Below are 23,483 nucleotides of genomic sequence, written 5' to 3' on the forward strand. Positions count from 1 at the left end.
TACTTGGCATCTAGTGGGTAGAAATCAGGAATTCTGCCAACCATCCTACAATGCATAGCTATTATGTGGCCCCAAATACCAATAGTGTTGAGGTTGAGAAACCATGCATTACATAGTGAGCATTCTGTAGTGTCTGATGGTAACGGAAACAGGAGGAGAAAACAGTATTTATGATTGCAGTACCACCCTATGTTGTGCAAGCCACAGCTTTAGTCTAGTTAAGCAGCTCCTGCAAGTCTTGGGACCTGAGGCAAAATGCTCTACCAATGGATATTTTGTAACATCATGCCAGTATCTTGCAACTGGCCATAGTGGAAGTATTTACACCAGGGAAATCAGCAAAAGTATAGGCACATTTTTTTTAATGAGACAGTTGTTAAAAACTATCATCCCACTGCTTGCTAGGATTAACAGAGGAATAGATTGCCTATTTGGGCAACTGCCAGGATTGTTTTTGCTTAATTCCAAATAAATAACTACTCCTCACTCTTTTAAATACACACACACACACACACACACACACACACACACACACCTAATTCCCATTGATTATCTCAGGGCTAACCAAGATAGGAAGGGCAGCATATCACACACTAAGTCAAGAAAAGAAGACAGGGTGACAGCAGACTCACTGAATCCTAACAAGGAATTCTGAAAACGCAATCACTATTTCTGTAGTAACTTCCGCCTAGACCTAGGACTAAGTGTTATCAATTTTCCTGGGCACAAGTACATTGATGCACAATGTTACTGCATGGCCACCACCCTCCACCTAATTGAAATTCTCTTCTACCTGTTTATGTCATTCTAGACCCTTGGACAGGCATCTAGAGAGCTACTAACAGTATTCAGGTCACCGGTACTCGTGAGACAGCTCAGTAGAACAGCAGTGAAGAATGAATAACAGCATAAGATAATCAGAACATAGCATTACTGCACACATATACGACTATGCCCCATTTCCCTGGGGTGCTGTCATTTACCTGCATGCCTGCCAATACCATTCATAACTCCAGCCCCAATTTTGTAGTACTGTCATCATGCAATACTTGGTCAAACGTATTCAAAGATGAATCAAGAGTCAAGAGTTCCAAGCAACATTATCTAAAATACATTTTTCTTTATTTATATATTCAAGGTTGTCTGTTGCTCTCCTGTTCATCTATTTCTCCCACCTAAATATGTATAAATACATACTGGGAAAGCTAAAAACCTAGAGAGTTAAATATAGTAGACATTAGACAGAAAATTAAACAGCACAAGTTTTCTGATTAAAACATAAAATAATGATAGCAATACAAAAATTAAGCGAGTTATTTAATACAGAAAGACATTAGTTTCTGAGGGTAAGATATAAAAAGAAACAGAATCGCTATCCTAGGACTTGCTAATAAGAAAAAAACATCTGGCATGTGTTATATAATATCTTCATGTTTTATCTCCAGGGTATCAAGTTGATCATTTAAATTTAAAGGTGTTCCCTTTGTTCTGGTAACGGATTTGTTGATTTTTAAAATGACTCCTTTGATAGTTCTGCAGCAGCTGCACAGTGAAAATAGAGTGTTATTTGGGAAATAAATTCATTGTACAACCACTTGAAATAAAATTTAGTCCTCTAATAATTTTTTTTTCCTTTATCCAGTTTGGTTATCCCTGCAGCAACCACAGATCACAGAACTTTGGTGTTTTATCTCAACAGTACATTCCTGGCATTGTTCACTCATGATTTACAACTTCTGAAAATAACATGAGGTATTCATTATGTTTCCTTAGGTTTTCTACTTTATTTTACTTTGACCTCACGAGGGACAAAGAAATGTCATTTCTGTTACCTAAAAAGATAATAGGTAATTATTACCATGTGATACTTTCCTCTGAATCAGAAAAGACCCACAATCACTTCATGACCTGAATTCTGTCACATTTAATAGAGATGAGAGAGAAACAGTGCCACCAACTCTTTGTTGCATCCAAAGAACGTGGTATAGACGGGCTTACCCGGTACATGGTACACTTCACTGAAAAGGGAACTCTGCTGTCAACTTACAGGCTTTCCTTTTGGGCCTCTCTCTCCTCTTGGTCCTTGTGATCCTGGAGGCCCCTGAAATGGAAAGTGATGATTAAGCCTGCAAAACACGTATACTTCAGATGTTTTTATTTTAAATGTTTGCTTGATCTAAGAAAATCGGAAAACAGAAATATCACTTTTTTTTAATTCAGTTCAGTTGAAGACTGTAGAAAATAAAGCCATGTGCGTATAAAAGCTCTGTGTACACAGAAAGGCTATTTATATTAGCAATGAAGCTTAAAGGTCTGTAAAGAATTAAAGAATTAAGTGTTACATTATAGCATCATGGAGCTCAGTGAGCTAAATATATTGCTTGAATGATAATTACAAAGTTTATGAGGATCACTTTTGCTGTCTTGTCCTAAGCAAGCCTTTGTCACTACATTATGGCCACAAAAACCTACAGTTTGGATTTTTAGAACTACATAGATGTGCAAACCCTAAATTATCAATGATCTGAGGGAATATATGTATGTGTTTTCTGTCTAATTACCTAGAATGCTACTGCTAATCCAAACCTGAAATCAGTAGTCTTTTGTGCTAACCCAGTAATATGCTATTCTGCTGTATAATTTCTCAAATTCTATGGAAATACGATTTAATTTCATTAACAGATGAAATTAACAGTTTGTTTCATTAAACAGATAAACGTAGTCTATCTTTAATTATTGCCAAACAATAGGTAAGTGTGTCTTAATGAATAAAGCTAATCTAAAATTAACAATGTAACAATAGATCATTTTGGCTTTCACATAGCCAATAAAAACACTAACATGGAGGAAAAATAGGGTTCATCAATTTCAGAACGAAATGATCTTTTATATATCGTTCATTGCTGCAAAGGAATGCTTACACTTGAAGATGTTTCAAAACAAAACGTTTCCAGAAACCAAGCATCATGGTTTTCATTCTATTGTCTTTTGATGGATATAATATTCATAAAGATGTTCAGTAACTGTAAGAACTTAAGAGTACCATGAATGTTGGAGGAAACTACTTACTGCTGGTCCTGGACGACCACGTATGCCTGTTACCTAAATGATAAACAAGATAATCTGTAAGGATGAAGTTTCGATAGAGTTTAAGAAAAATCAATAGTCAAACAAATAAGAATAACAACAAAAGCCCCAGTGAATTTTTTTTGAGCAAACAGATGTTGTCAATTGATGCCCATGTCCTCCTTGCTTATGCCTTAAGATGTTATCTAATCTAAACTCTCATATACACAGGCAGGACTGCTATAGGGATTAAGAGCACCACACTGGAGCCAAGAGGCCTGGGTTCAAATCCTAACTCTATCCCTTACCAGTTGTCTAACTTTGGACAAATTACTTATTACTTATGTTTTCATGTTCCTCTTCTATAAAATGATGATGATGATTATGAAATTACCTCCTTCACAAAGTTGTCATGAAGACAAATAAATATTTGTAAAGCACTTAAAATAGCATGTAAGACATAGTAAGTACACATAAGTGTTTTTAAATGAAAGACAACAATATGAATGGTTTACTTTTTAGGTAATCTTTGTTAAAAACAAGCCAACTTCAAGGCAAAGCAAAAAGTCAAACACTGCCAAATAAATCAACATGCATATACTTTTCTTCTGACAGAGTGATGATAACTCCTTTGAGATCTATGAGACTGATGGTTGAAGAATTTTCATCCCACTTAACAATATACTTTTTGATCATGTACAAGTCTAAACAAGTCTTAAGAACTCTTATACAATATGGAATTTCAATCAGGAAAATGACAAGATATATTTCCAGAAGTGTGGAATATTAAGTCATGCCTTTTATTTGGATTACATGACTATTTATACCACAAAAAATAGGGGCACCTGGGTGGCTCAGTCGGGTAAGTGTCCACCCTTAGTTCTGGCTCAGGTCATGATCTCCCAGTTCGTAAGAACTGGAGCTGGGAACTGACAGTGTGGAGCCTGCTTGGGATTCTCTCTCTATCTCACTCTGCTCCTCCCCTGCTAGCACTGTCTCTCTTTCTCATAATAAATAAATAAACATGCAATATATATATATATATATATATATATATATATATATATATATTCCATTTATAGTCATGGGACTATAAATTTCCATTTATAGTCATGGGACAATAAAAGCCAGGAATATTGTAATAAATAAACATTAAATAGTATATTAAAGAATTAACCTCTTTTGGTTTGTTTGTCTTATACTATAGCTTGGTTATACCATAACTAACATCCCTTTTCACAAGAGTGTGTATATATGCAAAACTTTACAACTATACTATAGCTAAGTTTATTAAAGACACATGAAAACAATATATACATATACTTACAACAGGCACTAATCCTGGTTCTCCTTTTTGTCCCTATGAAGCAAAAATTTTTCAATTATCAAAATATAATAGCTTGGTGAGGATAGTCATATCATACTAGAATATTCCATGTAAACACTGAGAATTTCTATGTAAGAAATGTAAAAAACAAAAATGAGAAAAGAAGCAATATTTATAGTAGTCAGACATTGATGAAAAAAATTACTACTCATCTGAAAGACACAAAAATATCAATCCAATGTTTGAAATGTGTAACTTCAGTCTTTATAGTGAATATCTAAAGAACTGACCAGACCAAGAAATACTTGTGATTAAAAGGATGTAAAGTCAAAGCACCATAGGAAAAACTACCCAAAGACTGAAAACTCAGAGAAAATACAAAACTTGGATATGTTGAATTTTCACACTCATATTCTATGCCACCTAGTTTTAGTAACTTATCAGATGCCATTCCTAAAACTCTTGCCACCTTTTTTAAAACTCATGGAAGAATCTGAGAAATAACAAGAGGTAAGTTTGCTCATCTTCAAAAGGAAGAAAGAAAGAAAGAAAGAAAGAAAGAAAGAAAGAAAGAAAGAAAGAAAGAAAGAAAGAAAGAAAAAGAAAGAAAGAACATACTTATATTGGTTAGGTAATTCTCAATATCTGAAGAAAATCAAGAAAAAATATTAACTGAATAGGAAGACAAAAATAACACAAAAAACAATCATAACATAAAGGAAATAATATTGGACAATTTAATTGCCTTTTATAATAGATGTAGCAAACATAACAGATGTAGATGGGATTCTTAGAACTTCCGTCTCTCAAAAATTGTATTCTCACAGCATGATTTCAAGTACATAGGTAAAATAATATTGGATGAATTCTACCTTCATATACCTCTATTTTACCTTGTATCGACTTGTATTATTTATTTTTGAATTTGTCTTCCAACAGATTTTGGTCTCCTTAAGGTTATGATCAAGTCTACTTTACATCCTTGTTTTGTCTAACAGAAAACCTCAATAAATTCTTGACCATATTAATTTCCATTAATATAGTATGAAATAATGCTTTTTACTGGTTAATTGCAAAGTATGACTACATTAAGGATTATATCCAAAATGTAGAAGAAGCAAGAATAATGAGTTCTAGGGGCACCTGGGTGGCTCCGATGGTTAGGCGACCAACTTCGGCTCAGGTCATGATCTCACAGTTCATGAGTTCGAGCCCCTCATCGGGCTCTGTGCTGACAGCTCAGAGCCTGAAGCCTACCTCAGATTCTGTGTCTCCCCTCTCTCTACCCCTCCCCTGCTCACGCTCTGTCTCTCAATAATAAATAAATGTTTAAAACATTTTAAAAAAGAATAATGAGTTCTATTTTATTTAATTTTTATTTTCACATATATTGCTCTTCTATCTGATTATAAAAAGTATATTGGTTAACAGGGAATTTTGAAAATAGAGGACACTTACAAAAGAAATTAAATATTATACCCAACACCCAGGAGATAACCATTTTTAACACTGTAGTATTCTTAGTTTTCCATTGTTTACCTGAACTTGGTTTACTTAATCAATGCCTCAGTATTTTACTCTTAGATTATACTTTCACTTTTACAATTAAAAATATCATTACAATGAATATTCTTGTTTATAAATATTTGTGTAGTACCTCTAATACCTTATGGTGTATCTCTAGAAGTTGAAGTTGTAGGTTAAAGATCATACATATTTTTTGGGTGTTTGATCCAGATCTCCTAAGTGTACTCCTGATAGGTACAATTTAGTTATATCCTTCCAGTAGTATCCCACCTCTGACAAAATTTTGTAAAGTGATATTTAAAAATTATTTTACAATCATCATAGTCTTAATAATGGATTCAATAGCAGAACAATACCCTGATCATCACTGCTGATTCTACTGCCAAGGTTAGGAAGTCAGGAATAAATTGATAATTCAGCTTTCTCTACAGAGGCCGGAGGGAGCTCTATATGAGTTAAGTTCAAGGTAGAACACAAGAGACTAAAAGACAACCTACAAAAAGACTAGAGAAGAAAGAGATGAACACATATGGTCAGTAAAACAGAGCAGGCTTATTTCTGCATTTCTAAGTCTCCTAACTTCTAGCTTGGGTCTTTCCATTTATAACATAATCTGAAAGTAATAAAAATTCATCTTTTAAGAGCTGTAAGGGCTTTCTTTGAGATGCTGAAAGAATTTGAATTATTTAGGAAGGGTAGGTAAATGTGTGCCGAACACCTAAAGGACTTTATGAGAATAATGCTGAAAAAAAAAATCTTTATTTCTGGAATAAATTTAGAAAAAACAAGTAAAAAGTGAGGAGAAATTATTTCAACCAAAGAGAGAAAAATGAAATAGTCCACTAAGAATGACTGGGAAATCTCCATTTTATGAGACCAGCAATTACAATGCAGCCTTTGCTCTTACTTTGTGTTTAGGAGAATGGTATTTGCTTGTACCTTTCTCAACTGAATTGTAAGTTTTTTGATGTCTTATTACAAACTTTTTATTGCTCCACAATACTTGATATGGGATTCGGTGTTACATTATCAGGTTCCATGATAAATTTTTCTAATGATTCTGTGATAATTCTTATTTTGGAAATAAGCCACTAATGTAAGTATTTGTTGCTTTTTTTAAATATGGGCTTTGAAAAAATAAAAAATAATATGGGCTTTGAATAAGTTAATTCATATGCAATGAAGATTTATCTAAACTTTTGCTAAATGTGATTTTCATACTCACTGGGAAAGATAACATTCAAATACTCTGATTCAGATGTGAATTACAGTTTAATTTTACCTCTTGTCTGTTACTTATCACTTAATGCCACATGGACATGCCTCGCCACTTTTCTAGGATGCCATTACCATGGAGACAGTCACAGTGTTTTGCCCACCATTGCATCACCTGTATCATTTACCTCATACAGGGATATAACAAAGGCTCAGTAATTATTTGGGGGTTAACATGCATGAGAGAATAGATTATAAATAACACCAGTATTAATATAAGCCACACACAAAATACATTTTTATAACATTACTTCTGCTCTGAAAGTTCTGATGGAACATGATAGCAAATGACAGAGTCATGAATATAGCGGCACATAACTAGAATGTGGTAAATTGGCAGCTGGTTTGAGTGTGTCTTTCTCCCAGCTGTCCCATACTGCCTTTGGAAAACTTCAGATTTAATTTCAGATGTAAATATATGTAAGCTGGTATTTGTAGACCTGTTCATTTGACATATATTCAAATCTAAATAGCTTCACTGATATTTATTCCAAATAAGACAATTTTTGGTACTGCCTTTTTAATCCAAAAGTATAAAAGTAGCCAGGACCTCCCTTGATAGCATCACTTTCATTTACCATGAAGGTGTAGCATTGCTTTATCACCTTACTGAAGTTCTACTGTATGCAAAAGTAAAGGCAATTTAAAGTCACTGGTAATCTGCCTAATATCTGCCATGAAATTTGGGATGACTTCCCATTTCCATTCCTGATCCCTGTGCCCATCCCATCTGGATAAGACTGAAGCAAATGCCACAGTTTTTAAATTACCTAGAAAACTGAGAACAATTCCAAGGGAATGTAACTCTCTTCACTCAGGGGGATTACCCATATCCAGATGACAAGTGGCTAAACTGGCCAGCTGTATCTAGGCTCATAACAATATCATACATTGTCCTCTTGAGTGTAAGGCTTGCCTCTGGGATTAGATCTTAGGCTCCTTGAAATGGCAGAAGGGGAGGGAAGAGAAGGTGATGTGTGTGGTAAAGTGTTCAATTAATTCTTTTAGACATATCTTTACTTCCCAACCAATAGAAGCAGGACCACAACCCCAATGAACAATAGCCATCACCCACTCACCTACCCTCCCTTCCTTCCTTCCTTCCTTCCTTCCTTCCTTCCTTCCTTCCTTCCTTCCTCCCTTCCTCCCTTCCTTCCTTCCTTCCTTCCTTCCTTCCTTCCACTAAGCAGTTACTGCACTTCTAATATGTGCAAGGTATATACTAAGTACAGTGATACATGTAAGTAATTCAAAGGCTCATGTGGCACAGTCTCAATCCCTAAGAGATTTACAACCTTCTAGAAGAAATATCTATAAACAAAAATTAACAAAGTGAATAAAATAGAGGCAGTTGTAATCTATAAGCAAAGTAGCTGAACTGTGTTTATATATTTTTATTTATATGGTATGTACTTACAAAAGACTTGTACTTTACAAAAGACTTTCAAATACACAAAGCACAGTCCTGTGTGAACAGTTATCATAGAATAAAAAAGAAATTTATGAAAATGGAACTATGCAAAGTAAAACTTACCTTTCTTCCTCTACCTATAAAAGGGAAAAAATAAATATGTTATTTTATGAAGAAACAGTAATTGAGAATCTCCTAAATATTTATTTTCAATAATAGGTTTTTTGGGGAGTCAGAATTTAACCTAAACAGGTTTCCCTACTACCAGTAAGCAAAACTCAAAAGTTGTTTTTGATCAATATTCCCATTACAGGCAAAATATGCATCCCTTTGGAAAATTCCAACATTACTTGAATATTCTTCACACCATTCATATAGCATTTAAAGTTCACTAAATTATAAAATTATAATGAATTTTGTAATGAATTTTCAATCAATATCCTATATTTTTTTATGCTTTTTTGAGTAAGCTATTCATTCATATGGCTGAAAAACCAAAATACATTAAAGGTATACAATTATAGAGTGAAAATATCTCCTTCCATCTTGCCCCCTTCCCCTAGTTCCCACATTTCACCCCCACCCCAGAGTGGGCCACTATTACTGTTTTTTTTTTCTATTATTAGTCTTACTAACCCAAAACATAATGGGACATTCCATTTTTTCAAGTTGTTATTTGAGTTTGTAGTGTTTTATAGTTTTCTTTTTTTAATTTTTTTTAATGTTTATTTTTGAGAGAGAATGAGAGTGTGAGCGGGGGAGGGACAGAGAGAGAGGGAGACACAGAATTGAAAGCAAGCTCCAGGCTCTGAGCTGTCAGCACAGAGCCTGACATGAGGCTCAAACCCACAAACCATGAGATCATGACTTAAGCTGAAGTCAGAAGCTTAACCAACTGAGCCACCCAGGCACCCCTGTTTTATAGTTTTCTTCAAATAGATCTTATACATCACATGTTTATTCTTAGCCATTTTATCCTATCTGTTGCTATTATAAATGAGGTATTTTTTATTCCTATTATTTATTCTATGGGGTGACTGTATATAGCAAATTTATTAATTTGTTTGTTAAGTTTACACTGCACTTATTTTTTTTTAGTATTTTTTACCTCATTCCCTTAAGTTTTATAAGTACACAATTATATTCTATGCAGCTAATCATTTTACCTCCTCTCTTCTCATTTCTAAACCTCTATTTCTTTTTCTTCTCTAATTGTTTGTTCAGATATTAAATTGTAATGGTAATAATGGATATCCATGTTCTATCTCTGAGTTTGGAGAAAGCAATTCTAATATTAAATATTATGAAGCTTCTATGCTGACATGTAAATATTTTACCATGTTAATGAAATGCCATTTGGTACTAAGTTACAAGCGTCTTTATCAAGAATACTTATTCATCTTTGCCAAATATCTTATTTCAACTTTTCAACCAAAAGCCCTTTTTTCATAGATCTGCTATCTATGTTATGGCAGTATCGATTCTTCCTGTGCTTCTTCCTATGTCATCTTCATTTCCCTATGATGGTTTTTGGTTTTGCTTCCACATCCTTGCTCATCATTAATTTTTGCTATATTTGTAATGTAGGCCTTTCTTAATAAACTACTTCATTAGGTTTTACTTAGTTTATGGCGAAATGGTCATAATTTTTATCCGTTTTGTGGTATTTACCAGCGTGTTATTTGGTAAATTTAGCCAAACTCTCCCACCTTTTTTTCCTGAGAGTATTTTTGTATCAGTGCTCTTGCTAACTCTGTTTTTATTATTCATTTTGGAATAAACTGGACTTTTTAAACCCAGCTATTTGTAGAATGTCACATATTTGGCTGTTTTTTTTGAAGTTTTTATTTATTTATTTTGAGACAGAGATAGAGACAGTGCAAGTGGGAGAGGGGCAGAGAGAGAGGAAGAGAGACAGAGAGAATCCCAAGCAGGCTCCAAACTGTCAGCACAGGGCCTGGTGTGGGGATTGAATTCATGAAACTGTGAGATCATGACCTGAGCCAAAATCAAGAGTCAGACACTCAACCCACTGTGTCATCTAGGTGCCCCTATTTTTTTTTTAATTTGCCACTATTGTCCCAAGTTATTATTGACATATCTCTACAGGTTTAGTTTTACTTTGTTCCTGGGGCTTCGTTGCACATTGCATCAGCCTTGGATAGCCCTTAGGTGTCTTGTTTTTAATCCTTTCTATTATACCTTCTTCATTATATTGCTAAACTTTGAGTTTGGTTATTTATCCAAGGCATATTGTTACTGTTGAATGATATCCAAGAGGAGAGTTGGTAAACTACTCTCTAATTCTTCCATGAAAATATGGTTGAATACTTCATTATATTTGTTGTGATTTGCAATGGAATTTTTGGCTGGGGGAAATAAAGCCTTGACGCTATGTTGACAATGATGCATGCATGTCACCACTCAGGACTCCGCTAAAACAAATAACCTGATAGTTTAATGCTAATCTTACCTGGTCCACAAAATATGAACTTATTTCTCTTATATGTAAGTGTCTTTAACACATGTATTCAAATACATAGTCTATATTAAACACAGGCATTTTTCTCCAAAATAAGTTTTAAAAACCAGTAATTTATATCAAATTTTTCTCCAGGAAATCTATCCCATTCTCTTGTCTTTCTGAGCCATCATTAAAAGCATTCTGCATTTGTGAGCCAATGTTAAGAGAGGGTACTCTAGCATTAAATTACATTAGAAATAATCATTCCATTCTCAAGAGCAAATTTGGCACAAGAGAAGATAAGCATGTTTTCTAGATCTCCTCTTGGACATTAATTTACCTCATAGAATACCAACAAATATCTTGGAGGCACCCAGCATGGATAGGGTAACAAATGACCATCTTAAGTGGTATAAGAGATTCTCAAATTAGACATAACAACACCACATTCAGCCAAAAATTCCCCTGGTTTTTAAGAAGACAGCGAATTATTTCCCCCACTCTCACTAATGTTACATAAAGTGGGTGAGCAAAACCATTAACCCCAAACGCCTCTGACTAGTGGTTTAATTATTCTCTCTGGTTGCTGAATTCTAAGAGCAGAAACCACTGCAACTATAAAGATGAGTCACTGGACCAGCTCTGAGTTGGCCTTGAGCATTCTTACCAAAATTGGTATTGCCACCTCCAGTTGTGTGTGGACAGACAGGACAGCATTCTCCAGGGGGAATTACAGGGTCAGCACATTCAAGTACATCCTGGCACTGTATCTTGTCACAAAGGATGGCTCCATTGTCACACACGCAGATTTGGCAAGGGGCAGGTTTCCAAATGTCCCTGTTTAAGTACATCTGACCATTCTGAGTGCAGGCTATTTCTTCACCATATCCTTCTAGAATAAGAAAAAAAAGAAGGGGGGGAGGGAAAGGACGTTAGTAATCTTCTGAAATTTTGGAATCTGGGAAATACTTAGGAAGGGGAGTCATCTTGTGGGTTCTAAAAATTCTGGGCTAAGCAGTCACCTACCAAGGAGGCAATATACAGATGAACTTACTTTATTTGGTATTTACATACAAAGCAAAATGCAATTCACAATGAAATGCTTATACTTCTAGCCCAGCAGGACGGGGGAAGAAAAAAAAGTGATCAAAGGAGATATATTTAATCAGATAATGCTTCCCAAAAGATCTCATTTGTGAAGGTATAGATAACCAAACATAGGAAAATCAGTAAGAAGAGATAAAAACAAACCATTTGAAAGGGGGAGGAAAAGAATAGTTCAAAAGGGAATATATAACTTCCGGGTTTGGTGAACTTTTATGTGATTTTCAATTCCCTAGAAATTTTAGATTAGTAAATCCCACAACAACAGATGATATATACTCTTGCACTGTGAAGAAAAACTTTAAAAAGAGTGTATGGGTTTTCAAAAATTAGTTTTAAACATAACGTAGAAAAAGAATAATAGCGTTCCATTTCATGGACTGTATTTGCTAAACTAAAGGTGTTTACTCAAGGAATAGCAAAGCTTAAAAAGGCAATGCAGTAATTATCTTTGCATAAAAATTAATTAAGGGGAGTCCTGACCACGACAATATGGTAAGTTATTATATAATATCTGCCAAATACTTTTCTACACTTAGATAAAACCTTAATGCAGATTTAGAAAATATATACACACATTTACACACATAACAATAACAATACAATTATAAGATAAATATAATTTATTTATTATAAGATAAATATATATATATATATATATATATATTTAACTTTGTGACTTTTAAGAAACAAAACTATAGTATTTTAAAACACAATGTGGATCATGTCATATCATATCATACCATCCTCGTTTAATTCCTGTAGAACGTTCCCAACCACTCAAATTCTAAAGCCCAGAGATTCCTCCCTCCCAGTCCTTACACAACTTGCCCTCCCTCCTTGAAGGCACACAGAGTTCACTATTACATTTTGCTTACTGTCACCTGCCCCCACAGTTCTCTGACTACTCTATACAAGTAGATCTCCCTCCCCCCACTCGTGCTTTCTCTCTCTCTCTCTCTCTCTCTCTCTCTCTCTCTCTCTCTCTCTCTCTCTCAAAAATAAATAAACATTAAACATTTTTTTAAAGAGACCTCCTTTATCCAACTAGTATGACTCTCAGTACTTTTTGAAGAACTCAGTCGTCCACCCATCCATTCATTAATTTTGTTTTATATGCCGGCTAATTAACCAGTTTCTAAAATGTGAACAGGCAGGCAAAAATCACAGCCCTCATAAAACCTATCACAAGTAATATTAATTTACCATTTTTACTTTTTATTTTTTATCTCCTTCACTAGACCATAAATGCCATGAAAATAAGGACTAGTTTTTCTTTTTCATCACGGTATTTCTAAAGCTTGACTCCATACCTTGCAGGGAGCCAACATTCAACAAAATAGATATGAATGAATGAGTGAGTGAATCTGAATTATGGTTCACTAACTTAATTGCACCAGCATTAACGTATACTTTACAAAAATAAAACTGAAACTTAAAAAATGCATTAGTTTATAAGATAATTTATCATTTTTCTTTATTTTAATGAAGTATAGTTGATATACAATATTATATTTTCAGGTGTAAGACATAGTGATTTGACAATTATATATACTATAAAATGCTCACCATGATAAATGTAACCATCTGTCACTATCCAAAGTATTACAATGGAAAGAATTTATCATTTGCCATATAAATATACTCAAATGAATATGCAGACTACAGATAAAAATTTCAGTGTAGGATAAAGACATTGGCCCATATATCCATCTTCCTAACTTTAGAAAGCTTTCCTTGGATAACATTCTTTTCACTGCTCCATGGAATACTTGGCTTCACACATCTAGCCTTCATCACAGCTATACGGCAAATGGAAAGTTGCTTTCAAAGCGTGACACCACATCCTGGTTTCTGTGTCATTCACAAGGAGATTCTAAGACACTAAGTTTCTAATCTGTTTCATTTTCATCAAAAGATGTTTATCACAGAACACATAGCTAATCAACAAAACAATATTGGCTCTGTGTACCTGGTGCTGTTTCACGAATTTTAAGCCAGGGAGAAAATAGAATTCCTGCCTTAACATGTAATACAGGACTATTCTGAAACAAAATAAGAAATTTGTACATCAAATAAGCCCTGTTACTTTTGCTTATTTTATTTGTTTCATGTCTTTATTGACAAAAAAAAAAGGTCACAGCACTTCAGACTTTATTCAGATACACAAACCGTACCCACAAGTGATAGGCATGGTCCCTAACCTCTGGGTCAAAGGCCACGCTGGAGGGTGTGAGTGTCCTCTTGGCCACTGCCCCAGCATCTCTGTCCCTTCCTCCCCTGCACCTCGCTGACACCCCTGAGATCAGTTAGCACTGCAGAAACGAAGCCGCTCTAGAGGTTGGGCTGCACTCACTGCCAAGGAGAAAGCAGGTTCTGAGGAAAGACAGAAGCGTGCTATTACAGCATCTCCTAGGAGAGGCCAGGCTGCTTCCCCAGCTGGGCCTGCATTGCCCCCCGCCTCAGCCCCATCACAGAAGAAAGAACACGTTCCCCACCTGGCAGCACAGGGCAGCTGGAAATTGTGGGTCACTGACCATGTGACACCCCCAAACCGATGGCCAGACCTCCCTCCAAAGTCATCCACCGGACTCTCTCTCCCAAGGGGAGAAGGCTTTCAGTAAAATAGACTGATCTGGTTCATAAAGGGCTGGGATGGATACTTTTCCAGAAACCTTAAGAACTGAATCATCCATGGGGGCACCTGGGTGGCTCAGTCGGTTAAGCATCCAACTTCGGCCTAGGTCATGATCTCAAGATTTGTGAGTTTGAGCCCCACGTTGGGCTCTGTGCTGACAGCTCTGAGCCTGGAGCCTGCTTCGGATTCTTTGTCTCCCTGTCTCTTGTTCGCTCTCTCTCTCTCTCTCTCTCTCTCTCTCTCTCAAAAAATAAGCATTAAAAAATTTCAAAAAAGAAAAGAACCGAATCATCTTCAGATTCAGGAGCATTGGAACAATTGTCACTGGGTCGCCTTGAGGAGGGAGACCTGGAGAAAACCAGCCCTCTAGGAGAGCAGAAACATCACTTGCCTTTGTTTCTCAGAGCACCCAGCATGGGGCTCAGCAGCCTTTCTACAGGATCCACTGTAGGACTCTGAAAAGAGACATGAATAACAATACATTCCTGAGGGGCCTGCCCTCAGCTGCCCTCTGGCCACCTCACTTCACTCCTTCCTGCAGGCTGGGGAGCACAGTCTGAGGACCAGGCATTCCCCAGGGGAAAAGCAGATCTGATTGGGCTCAAGGCCCAAATGAAGCTGCTTCCCCTCGTTAGAGTCACATACGACTTTTTTGAATAGGCCAACGAGCATGTCTTCCAAAGTCCTCTGTCCCCCCCAGGTCAGAGCAGCTTTTCCCTGATACACTCAAATCTTGTGTTTTCCAAACGATCATAGGAGGATGCCTGTGACCTTTTTGGAAGGTGACTGCTTTTACTGTAGGGGGCAGTTCCTCTACCATTTTATAGCTGTAGAAATCGTGGGCACAGGCCAGAGTTCTGAGGTGCCCATGTCAACAGGCACACTCACGCTGGTGTGTAGACACACGCGTACCAGCAGACACCCCTGTACACACATTTCTATCCTGCTCTACACACAGAGAGATAAGGTCAAAGTGTGAACCCTGGAGAAGAGGGGCCGTCTACGCATGGGCAGGTTACAGACTCAAAAGGCATTTGGCACTGTCTGTAAGTCAGTCCCAAAAGTTGCGGCCCCAGACCCACCTCTTAGGCACTGAGCTATGGAGCAGAGAGAACCTCACTGTGAAGGGAACCAGGAGTGAGTGGTGCAAAGTAGCTGTTACAGATGGAGCGTTCCCCAGAGGCACCTTCCCCTTCCCTGGGCCGTTTGCCACACTAGGAGAAGTCAGGATTCTCCAGTCCTTTGCATTCAATGACTGCTCACCAAGACTCAAGAGCTCAGGGAGAAGGTCAAGACACAAGCTCTGCGGTCCCAGCCCAAAGGAGGGCTTTCTTCCCCTTCTTGGTCAAACAAGAGTTTCATTCTCCATGACATGGCACTCTGCAGATAGCAGTGATGGTAAGGGGTGGGCTCAGAGACGCGGGGAGTTCTCAGACTGCCCAGCAAACACATACACCCTACCGGGAATGCTGTGGGGTCACCGACACGGCTACAAGGCAAGTTTGCCAAGATTAGAACCCAAGAAGAGACCGTCGAACAAACGTCGATCAAAAATTCAGTCAAGGCACTTCCCAGAGATAATCACAGAAATAGCAACACTTTTGGACACTACAACAGAACACATTTGGCAACTTTCAAAGAAATAGATGTCCCCACCCCAAGCCATCAGAGGGTACAAAGTCCCTTTATCTTTGGTCCAGTTTAAAAAGTCAGGGAAGGAAGACGGGCCAACAGAGGGTGAACAAAGGCTGCAGACCATTTGTACCAACTACCTGACGCTCCCATCTGTGTGTGACACAGTGTGGGATGCCGCCTGCCTCAAACGAAATCAAGCTACTGGAGGGTCAGAAGCCTTGTAAGTTTTAGGTGAAAAGTCACGTTGAAATAATGCAGTTTCATCAGGAAGTTACATTTCTATATGTAGCTATATAGAAATGGACTTATTTCTATAGTCTACTGAAAAGTTCAATTAGGTAAATACCTTAAGAATAATTTTGTTCGTTAAGTTTTTTTTCAAGTTGTTTCTTTAAATCCTGGTTAGTTAGCGTATAGTGTGATATTGGTTTCAGGAGTAGAATTTAATATTCATGAAGTTTTATGATTGACAATGAAATAATCCAATAACACTAAATGCCATTGGCTGAAAATGAGATTCACCATAAGATCAAGTAGCTTGGTTCTTCCTTTCTCCACCCTAAGGGGACAAAAGTGTTTGCACATATTTACTGAGAGAATTAAGTGGGTATGTGCTTCCTATTGCATGTGCAAAATACTGAAAGTATATATGTTCTGTTTTCAAAAGTTATATATTATTACTGTAAAGTAGACCTCAGTTGCACCTATGAAACAATTAGATATGTGGAAACAGAGAATATGAAAAACAAACAAAAATCAAAATGACATGCAATAAAGTTGCCAATTAGATATCATTAAAATGTGTGAGAGACCTCTTCCGGGTGAGTTATCCTGTTCTCTATGGCTTCTTTGAGGTTGCAATAAAAAGATACATTCTCTCTTTTGTGTTAACTCATAGAAGATCACTTTCTTCCTGAAAGTTTAAGACAGCATGACCTCAACCCAAGGGACAAAGAAGTGAGCCACTATATTACTTTCTTTAAATGACAATGTTAAAAGTTAGTTATATACTCTGAGTCATCACTGGTCCTTTTCCCCAGAGAATTTATAATTAAATTTAAGATGATGTGGAAAGTTAGTTGGAATGCTTTTAAATGGCAAGGAGATGAAAAACCACATTTGCTGCTAAACCCTGTCTTCTCTTCCCCCGCACAAGAATCCATACACATTACAGAGGGCACAAAAACTCAGTGAACTCTCATTGTTCATGTCTGAATGAAAGACATGTACAAAGAAACACTGAGTAGAAAATACAGGGTGTCTTGCAGCTCTTGGGTTTGTACATGGTAGTTGTGCACCTTATGATTAGTTTGTCCCCTCTGCTTTCTACATAGACGTTCACGTAAATGAAAAGAAAAGTAAAATGGAAAGCAAAATTATAGACAATTTGCAGTGGAGTTGTCATGACACAATTATTTTATAAATGACAATATTATAAAAAAAAAACAAATAGGAATTTTCATATGACATTCCAAGACATTCAATACTATCTTGACTCCTTTACCCAAATCATAAAAATTTACCCATGCTAACATTAACCTTGATTTAAAGCCTAGAACTTAAACAATTATTGGTCTTTAGAGTACGTGGGTAAACATTTTTTTTATAAAATCTGAAAAAAAATTCCAAAACTGCAATATTGTGACTCTTGTATTTTGCTATTTATGTTTAACTTTCCTAAAATTGAAGAGGACTGGTGGATGTCTGATAATTTTGCCATTACTTTGTAATCTTCTGTGGTGTCGTAACTTCCAAAAATTTTGTCTCCAAGCTATGGGGTTCTTTTACCCTTACCAATTGTTCCAACAAATTGAACCAATCCACTGTGAGGTCATTACCACAAACGTCCTGGCACTGATATCTTAGAGAGAAGAGATGTACTTTATCTATCCACATTTTATTCAAGAGTAACTCAATTGTCCTCTGTTTCTCCTACATCCTCATAGATTTGTCTTCTCATAAAGCTTTTGTGTGCTTTTAAATGTAGCTGTAAGAATTCAGTTCTTAATCACTAGATGGCAGACCAAACCCACCATCTTATTATAACAGATTATTAGAAATTCAGTTATCAGAGCTGTGGCTGACCTCTGTGCTATGCCCCAGGTCTATATCCCTTTATATAATTGTACAAAAAAGCATGCATAGGAATGGCCATATTGAAACCTTTGACTGCTCAGGAAAGATGTGATTCTCTTTGTATATTAAATGATTGGGGTCTACCTAAAAACTCTGGAAAATATATGGAATAAAAATCCCTAAGCCTATGCGGAATATTCCTAGACATTAACTGAAGTTGTTCCTTGCAGAAATAACGTAGAGTTCTCACATGTCACAAAAATTTTGAATCTCTTTTCCAGACAAGTGTTTGTTCAGATAATTTCCCCCACCGGACTATGAGCTCCTTGGGAGCTAGAGCTACATTCATCTCAGTAACCTTCACACCCAATGTCATCTAATCCACCTTTCATAAATGTTTGCTGCATGAATGAATGCTGAGTGAATGAAGGAAAGAAGGAAGTGTCCAGTAATGTACTTATTAAAAAGATAGCACAGGAAGCTCTCCTTCATCCTTCCCTAAACTTCTCAGAGAAGATATGCACTTGGGACTTCTATTTGAATGAAAAGGAAACAGGTCACTTGATGCTTCCTGTCAGGTGTGTCCCTCATATCTAGACCTCTGTGTGACCAGAAAGGAAGAAGACTGTGTCAGTCAAAACAGCTCATATTTTGGAACAATTTTCAGAAAGTGAGAGCAGTCTTTCAGCTTTCCTAACCCAGCTGGCCACGGCCCCTTCTGGGGTTATGAAGGTCTGGGCTAACATTATTTAAAGTTTCTCTGACTGCGCAAGTCCTTAAAACACTACAATCACAGCACTGTTGGCTGCTGCTCTCATTAAATGGGCAGAGAATGCCTTATGCAACAAATGAAGTAGCCGCAGGGCTGTCCCACGTGTCCCCCTGGACCAAACCACAGATGCTGCCTTTTCCAGTGCACGGCACAGCCCCAGCTGCTGGCTTTGGTTCCAGAGAATCTTCCAAGGAACTCCCCCCTCTTCCTTCTGCTCTTGGGCATTGTTTATCATAAGAGAGAGACAAAGAGGTTAGAGTATTCGAGACCTTCCTTCAGACTTTTCCAAGTAAATGCCAACAATCCCACATTCATCATTTTCCTTTCTTCATCTGATCCCCAACATTTAAAAAATTAGATACATATGAAGCCATCGGGGATAGTTGAGGGGTATTTGTCTCATATTTGGACAATATTTTTCTTTCTTTACTTTTTTAAATGTGTATTTATTTTTAAGAGAGAGAGAGTGCAAGCAGGGGAGGAACAGAGAGTGGGGGGGGGGTACAGAGGACCCAAAGTAGGCTCTACACTGTCAGCAGAGAGCCCGATGCAGGGCTAGAACTCACGAACCGTGGGATCATGACCTGAGCTGAAGTTGAACATTTAACCTACTGAACCACTCAGGCACCCCTAGACTATATATATATACATATATACATATATATATATATATATATATATATATATATATACATATATATACATTTTTTAATCTCAGCCTTGAAGTCAGTGAGAGGGTCGGGGGTAGGTGAATATGGAGCAGGCCTATGGAGTTTTCATCTTTTGTTCTTCAATCCATTACACACTTTCCAAAGAGCTCTCCAAATTTAAATCTCCTTTTAGGATGATTATCTAAATTTTTACTTTTGTTGTACCTCCCTCCACTCTTTTATTGCACCAACTGAACAAGAATAGACATTCAATGATTATTTGAGCTGAGTTAAATTTCTATATTACAAAGAATAATCACATTTTACATTCTAAAGCAATAATCTTGAAAAACTACCTTGAAATCTGAGAAAGTAAAAAGAAGACAATTCATACACAGGATTTCAATGAAGCATACAGATAAAATGAAATTAGATAAACTGTCTAAAAGGTGATTAGTTTCTTCAGTGCAGCCAGTAAACATTCCTCAATCTCATATGTAAAGGCTTTTCAGTTAACTAGTAAAACTGCTGTTTTCACTTGAGTTAAAATGGAAAAAAATTAAAAAAAGGAAAATCTCTCATGTTAGGTACTACTTAAGTTTCTTTCCATGTATCATTGGGAAATCTAAATGATTGTGGCCAAAATGTGAAACTACAATTACGCATAATGCACATGCAATGCTCATCTACAGTTCTGTCTGGAAAACCAACTTACAGTCTGCTAATGCATTTGACATGGATTTTTTTTGTCTCCACAAACATGGCTCAAACTACTGAATAGCTGTAAAGACACCACAAAGAAAATTAGGCCTGCCTTGTGTTGAATACACTAGAAATTTCGGTAGTAACTTCTATCACAAACCCTAGTCCTTTTCTCAAATGTTAATCCTCATGAACAAGCACAATTTGTGCTATGCCAAATGTGTCTGCTGACCTAAATGCATAAACAGCTTTGAATTGCTTTGAATCAATTTGGTCTACTTAATCTCTCCCCAGTATGATATTGCTTACAATGAAGAGGGGAACCAAAAATCTGCTTGGCTATTTTTCTGTCAAATGAGTGGTATCGTGACTTTTATATATACAATCTGGAGATAAAGTAAGTAAATAAGCAGCAAATTCTGGCCAAGATATAGTACTCGCATTCCAGCTTCCCATCATTTCCTTCAAGTCTTAGCTCAAATGTCACCTTTTCCATGAAGCCTACTCTGACCACATTACAAAAAATGTAAAAATTCCCACACACATGTCACTCTCAATCCACTAGTTCCTACTCCTTCTTTTTTCTTTTAATATAGTTCTTTCTTATCACTTTTAAGCCTACTATAATACTGTATTTATGGTTATTATTTGCCTCCCCATGATAGAATAATAGCTTTATTAGCACAGATATAATTTATTCTGGCTTGTTCATTGATGTATCTCAATATCTTATAATAGTTTCAGGATCCAAGTAGATGCTTAATAAGTATTTGATGAATTAATTTGTTGAATATTCAATTGTAAGAATACCAAGGAAAAGATCTAAACATTTATTTGCTTTGATCCTGGGATTATTACATAATTTTTTAAAAAGCTTCATTTTTCTGGGGCGCCTGGATGGCGCAATCGGTTAAGCGTCCGACTTCAGCCAGGTCACGATCTCGCAGTCCGGGAGTTCGAGCCCCGCGTCGGGCTCTGGGCTGATGGCTCAGAGCCTGGAGCCTGTTTCAGATTCTGTGTCTCCCCCTCTCTCTGCCCCTCCCCCGTTCATGCTCTGTCTCTCTCTGTCCCAAAAATAAATAAATGTTGAAAAAAAATTAAAAAAAAAAAGCTTCATTTTTCACAACTATTCAGATGTGGGCCCTCTCTACAGGGATTTAAAATAGCTGGCATTGTGGGAATATCATGTGTTAATGTTATTTATTCCAGATATGATGCCCTGAAAAGAACATATATTTTTATAACTAAAAAGAGTTATTTTTATATTTTGAGAGAATCTGAGAGACTCAGATGGGTGATGAATGGTAGCTATACTTGTAGTGAACATAGAATAACGTATAGAGTTGTTGAATCACGACCCTGTACACCTGCAACTAATGTAACGTTGTGTGTCCACTATACTAAAAAAAAAAAAAGACTATAAAATTAAGTACTTTACATGATGAAACATTTTTAGAATGATTTCAACTCTTTATCTTATGATTTCTTTGCAGCTGAATTTTGCTTTCTTTCCTTGTCTTCCCTAACACAGAAGAATAGTTGCCTCCAGAGAAACTCCAGACGTTGTAGCCAGGTTATGTCTTCTAATTTATTTTTGACTGACTCATTCTTTATTCACTGCCCTTGCCCTGACCAAACTGAAATTTCGTTCACAATCAACCCAACATTCTCAACATTCTCAGTGAATGCTCTTTGATCGCATTCATTTGACTATCAAATATTGTAAAATATCTTGACGCACTCTTCTCTCGGGAGTTCATTTCTGCGGGAAGCCCCCCCCCCCCCCCCCGCTTTCATCCTGAAGGCACAATTTCTAATTTTATCCACATGGGTATATTTAGGGACTTGAATTAATCCTAATAATACCTACTTTTGTCCTGATCTACCTAGGTTTAATTTATGTCTATTTTGTGGCCATTACAAATTAGGTGATTTCACTGAAGAACATAAACGAAAATGGATTTTATCCTTATTTCTGGCATTCCTTACTCAAGTCACTTCCAGAGCAGGTAACAGATTCTTTAAAACAAGACTAAAACCATTATTTCTGAATCTAAATCCATCTCTTCGTCCTCATGTTCAACTGACCTTCTATAATGCACATTCATGGTTGTATGCTGGCCCTCTTATTTGCTGCAGTTTGAAGATCAAGCCCCAATATGCACCAAATCTCAATGCCAGACAAATACCACAGTAATATTCAGGAGAAGAAAGAGAGACTGCTGCTTTACTGAAAACTATATTAATAACTTTCTATATTCACTGGGAAATTTCTGTGTTTGTAGGGGGAACAATAGACAAGAAAAGCAAAGAAAGAAGAAGAGGAGGAAGAAGGAGAAGAGAAGGAGGCTGAGACCAAACAAGACAATATTTTTTCCCCTATATACTTTTACTACATTGAGAAGGAAGATTTGCAAGTTTCTTTAGCAAAACATAGAACTCAGCTAGGAATATCTTGTCTTATGATTGAATACGAAAAATTAAAAAAAAATGGAATCCAATATTTTGATCTGTAGATGTATGTGCTTTTGAGAGGTTATTTCCCTTAATAAGTAAATGAATGGAGACCAAATTAAAACACTCTTTTGTAGAGGTAACATGAACATGACAAGCTTTATCAAATTTTAAAAGCTTTAAATTATTTATAATTGTTCAAAATTATTCCTTTTGGCTCTGTTAAAACTCTGAATTTTATCATTATTGTTTAATTCATATGTTAACTTCTTAAAACATGGTGGCTATGAATATATGCAAAAGAAAAGAACACTCATTACCTTCTTAAAATATCTGTAGTGAGATTTAGAGTTTTCAAAACTTTTAATTTTTTATTCAATCC

At 36.4% G+C, this 23,483-nt stretch overlaps 1 protein-coding gene across 1 annotated transcript in view; it reads right to left on the minus strand.

Annotated features, from left to right (window-relative positions):
* COL5A2 (collagen type V alpha 2 chain) overlaps positions 1 to 23,483 on the minus strand; it is a 147,609-nt gene that overhangs the window by 62,806 nt on the left and 61,320 nt on the right. The window contains exons 2-6 of the mRNA XM_003990962.5: positions 11,738 to 11,962; positions 8,730 to 8,743; positions 4,394 to 4,426; positions 3,070 to 3,102; positions 2,048 to 2,101 (exon numbers count right to left, since the gene is read on the minus strand). Coding sequence (XP_003991011.2) covers positions 2,048 to 2,101; positions 3,070 to 3,102; positions 4,394 to 4,426; positions 8,730 to 8,743; positions 11,738 to 11,962 — 359 coding nt within the window. The remainder of the gene's footprint in view (positions 1 to 2,047; positions 2,102 to 3,069; positions 3,103 to 4,393; positions 4,427 to 8,729; positions 8,744 to 11,737; positions 11,963 to 23,483) is intronic.

Source organism: Felis catus, chromosome C1 (genome assembly GCF_018350175.1).
Source record: "Felis catus isolate Fca126 chromosome C1, F.catus_Fca126_mat1.0, whole genome shotgun sequence".
Classification (NCBI taxonomy): Eukaryota; Metazoa; Chordata; class Mammalia; order Carnivora; family Felidae; genus Felis; species Felis catus.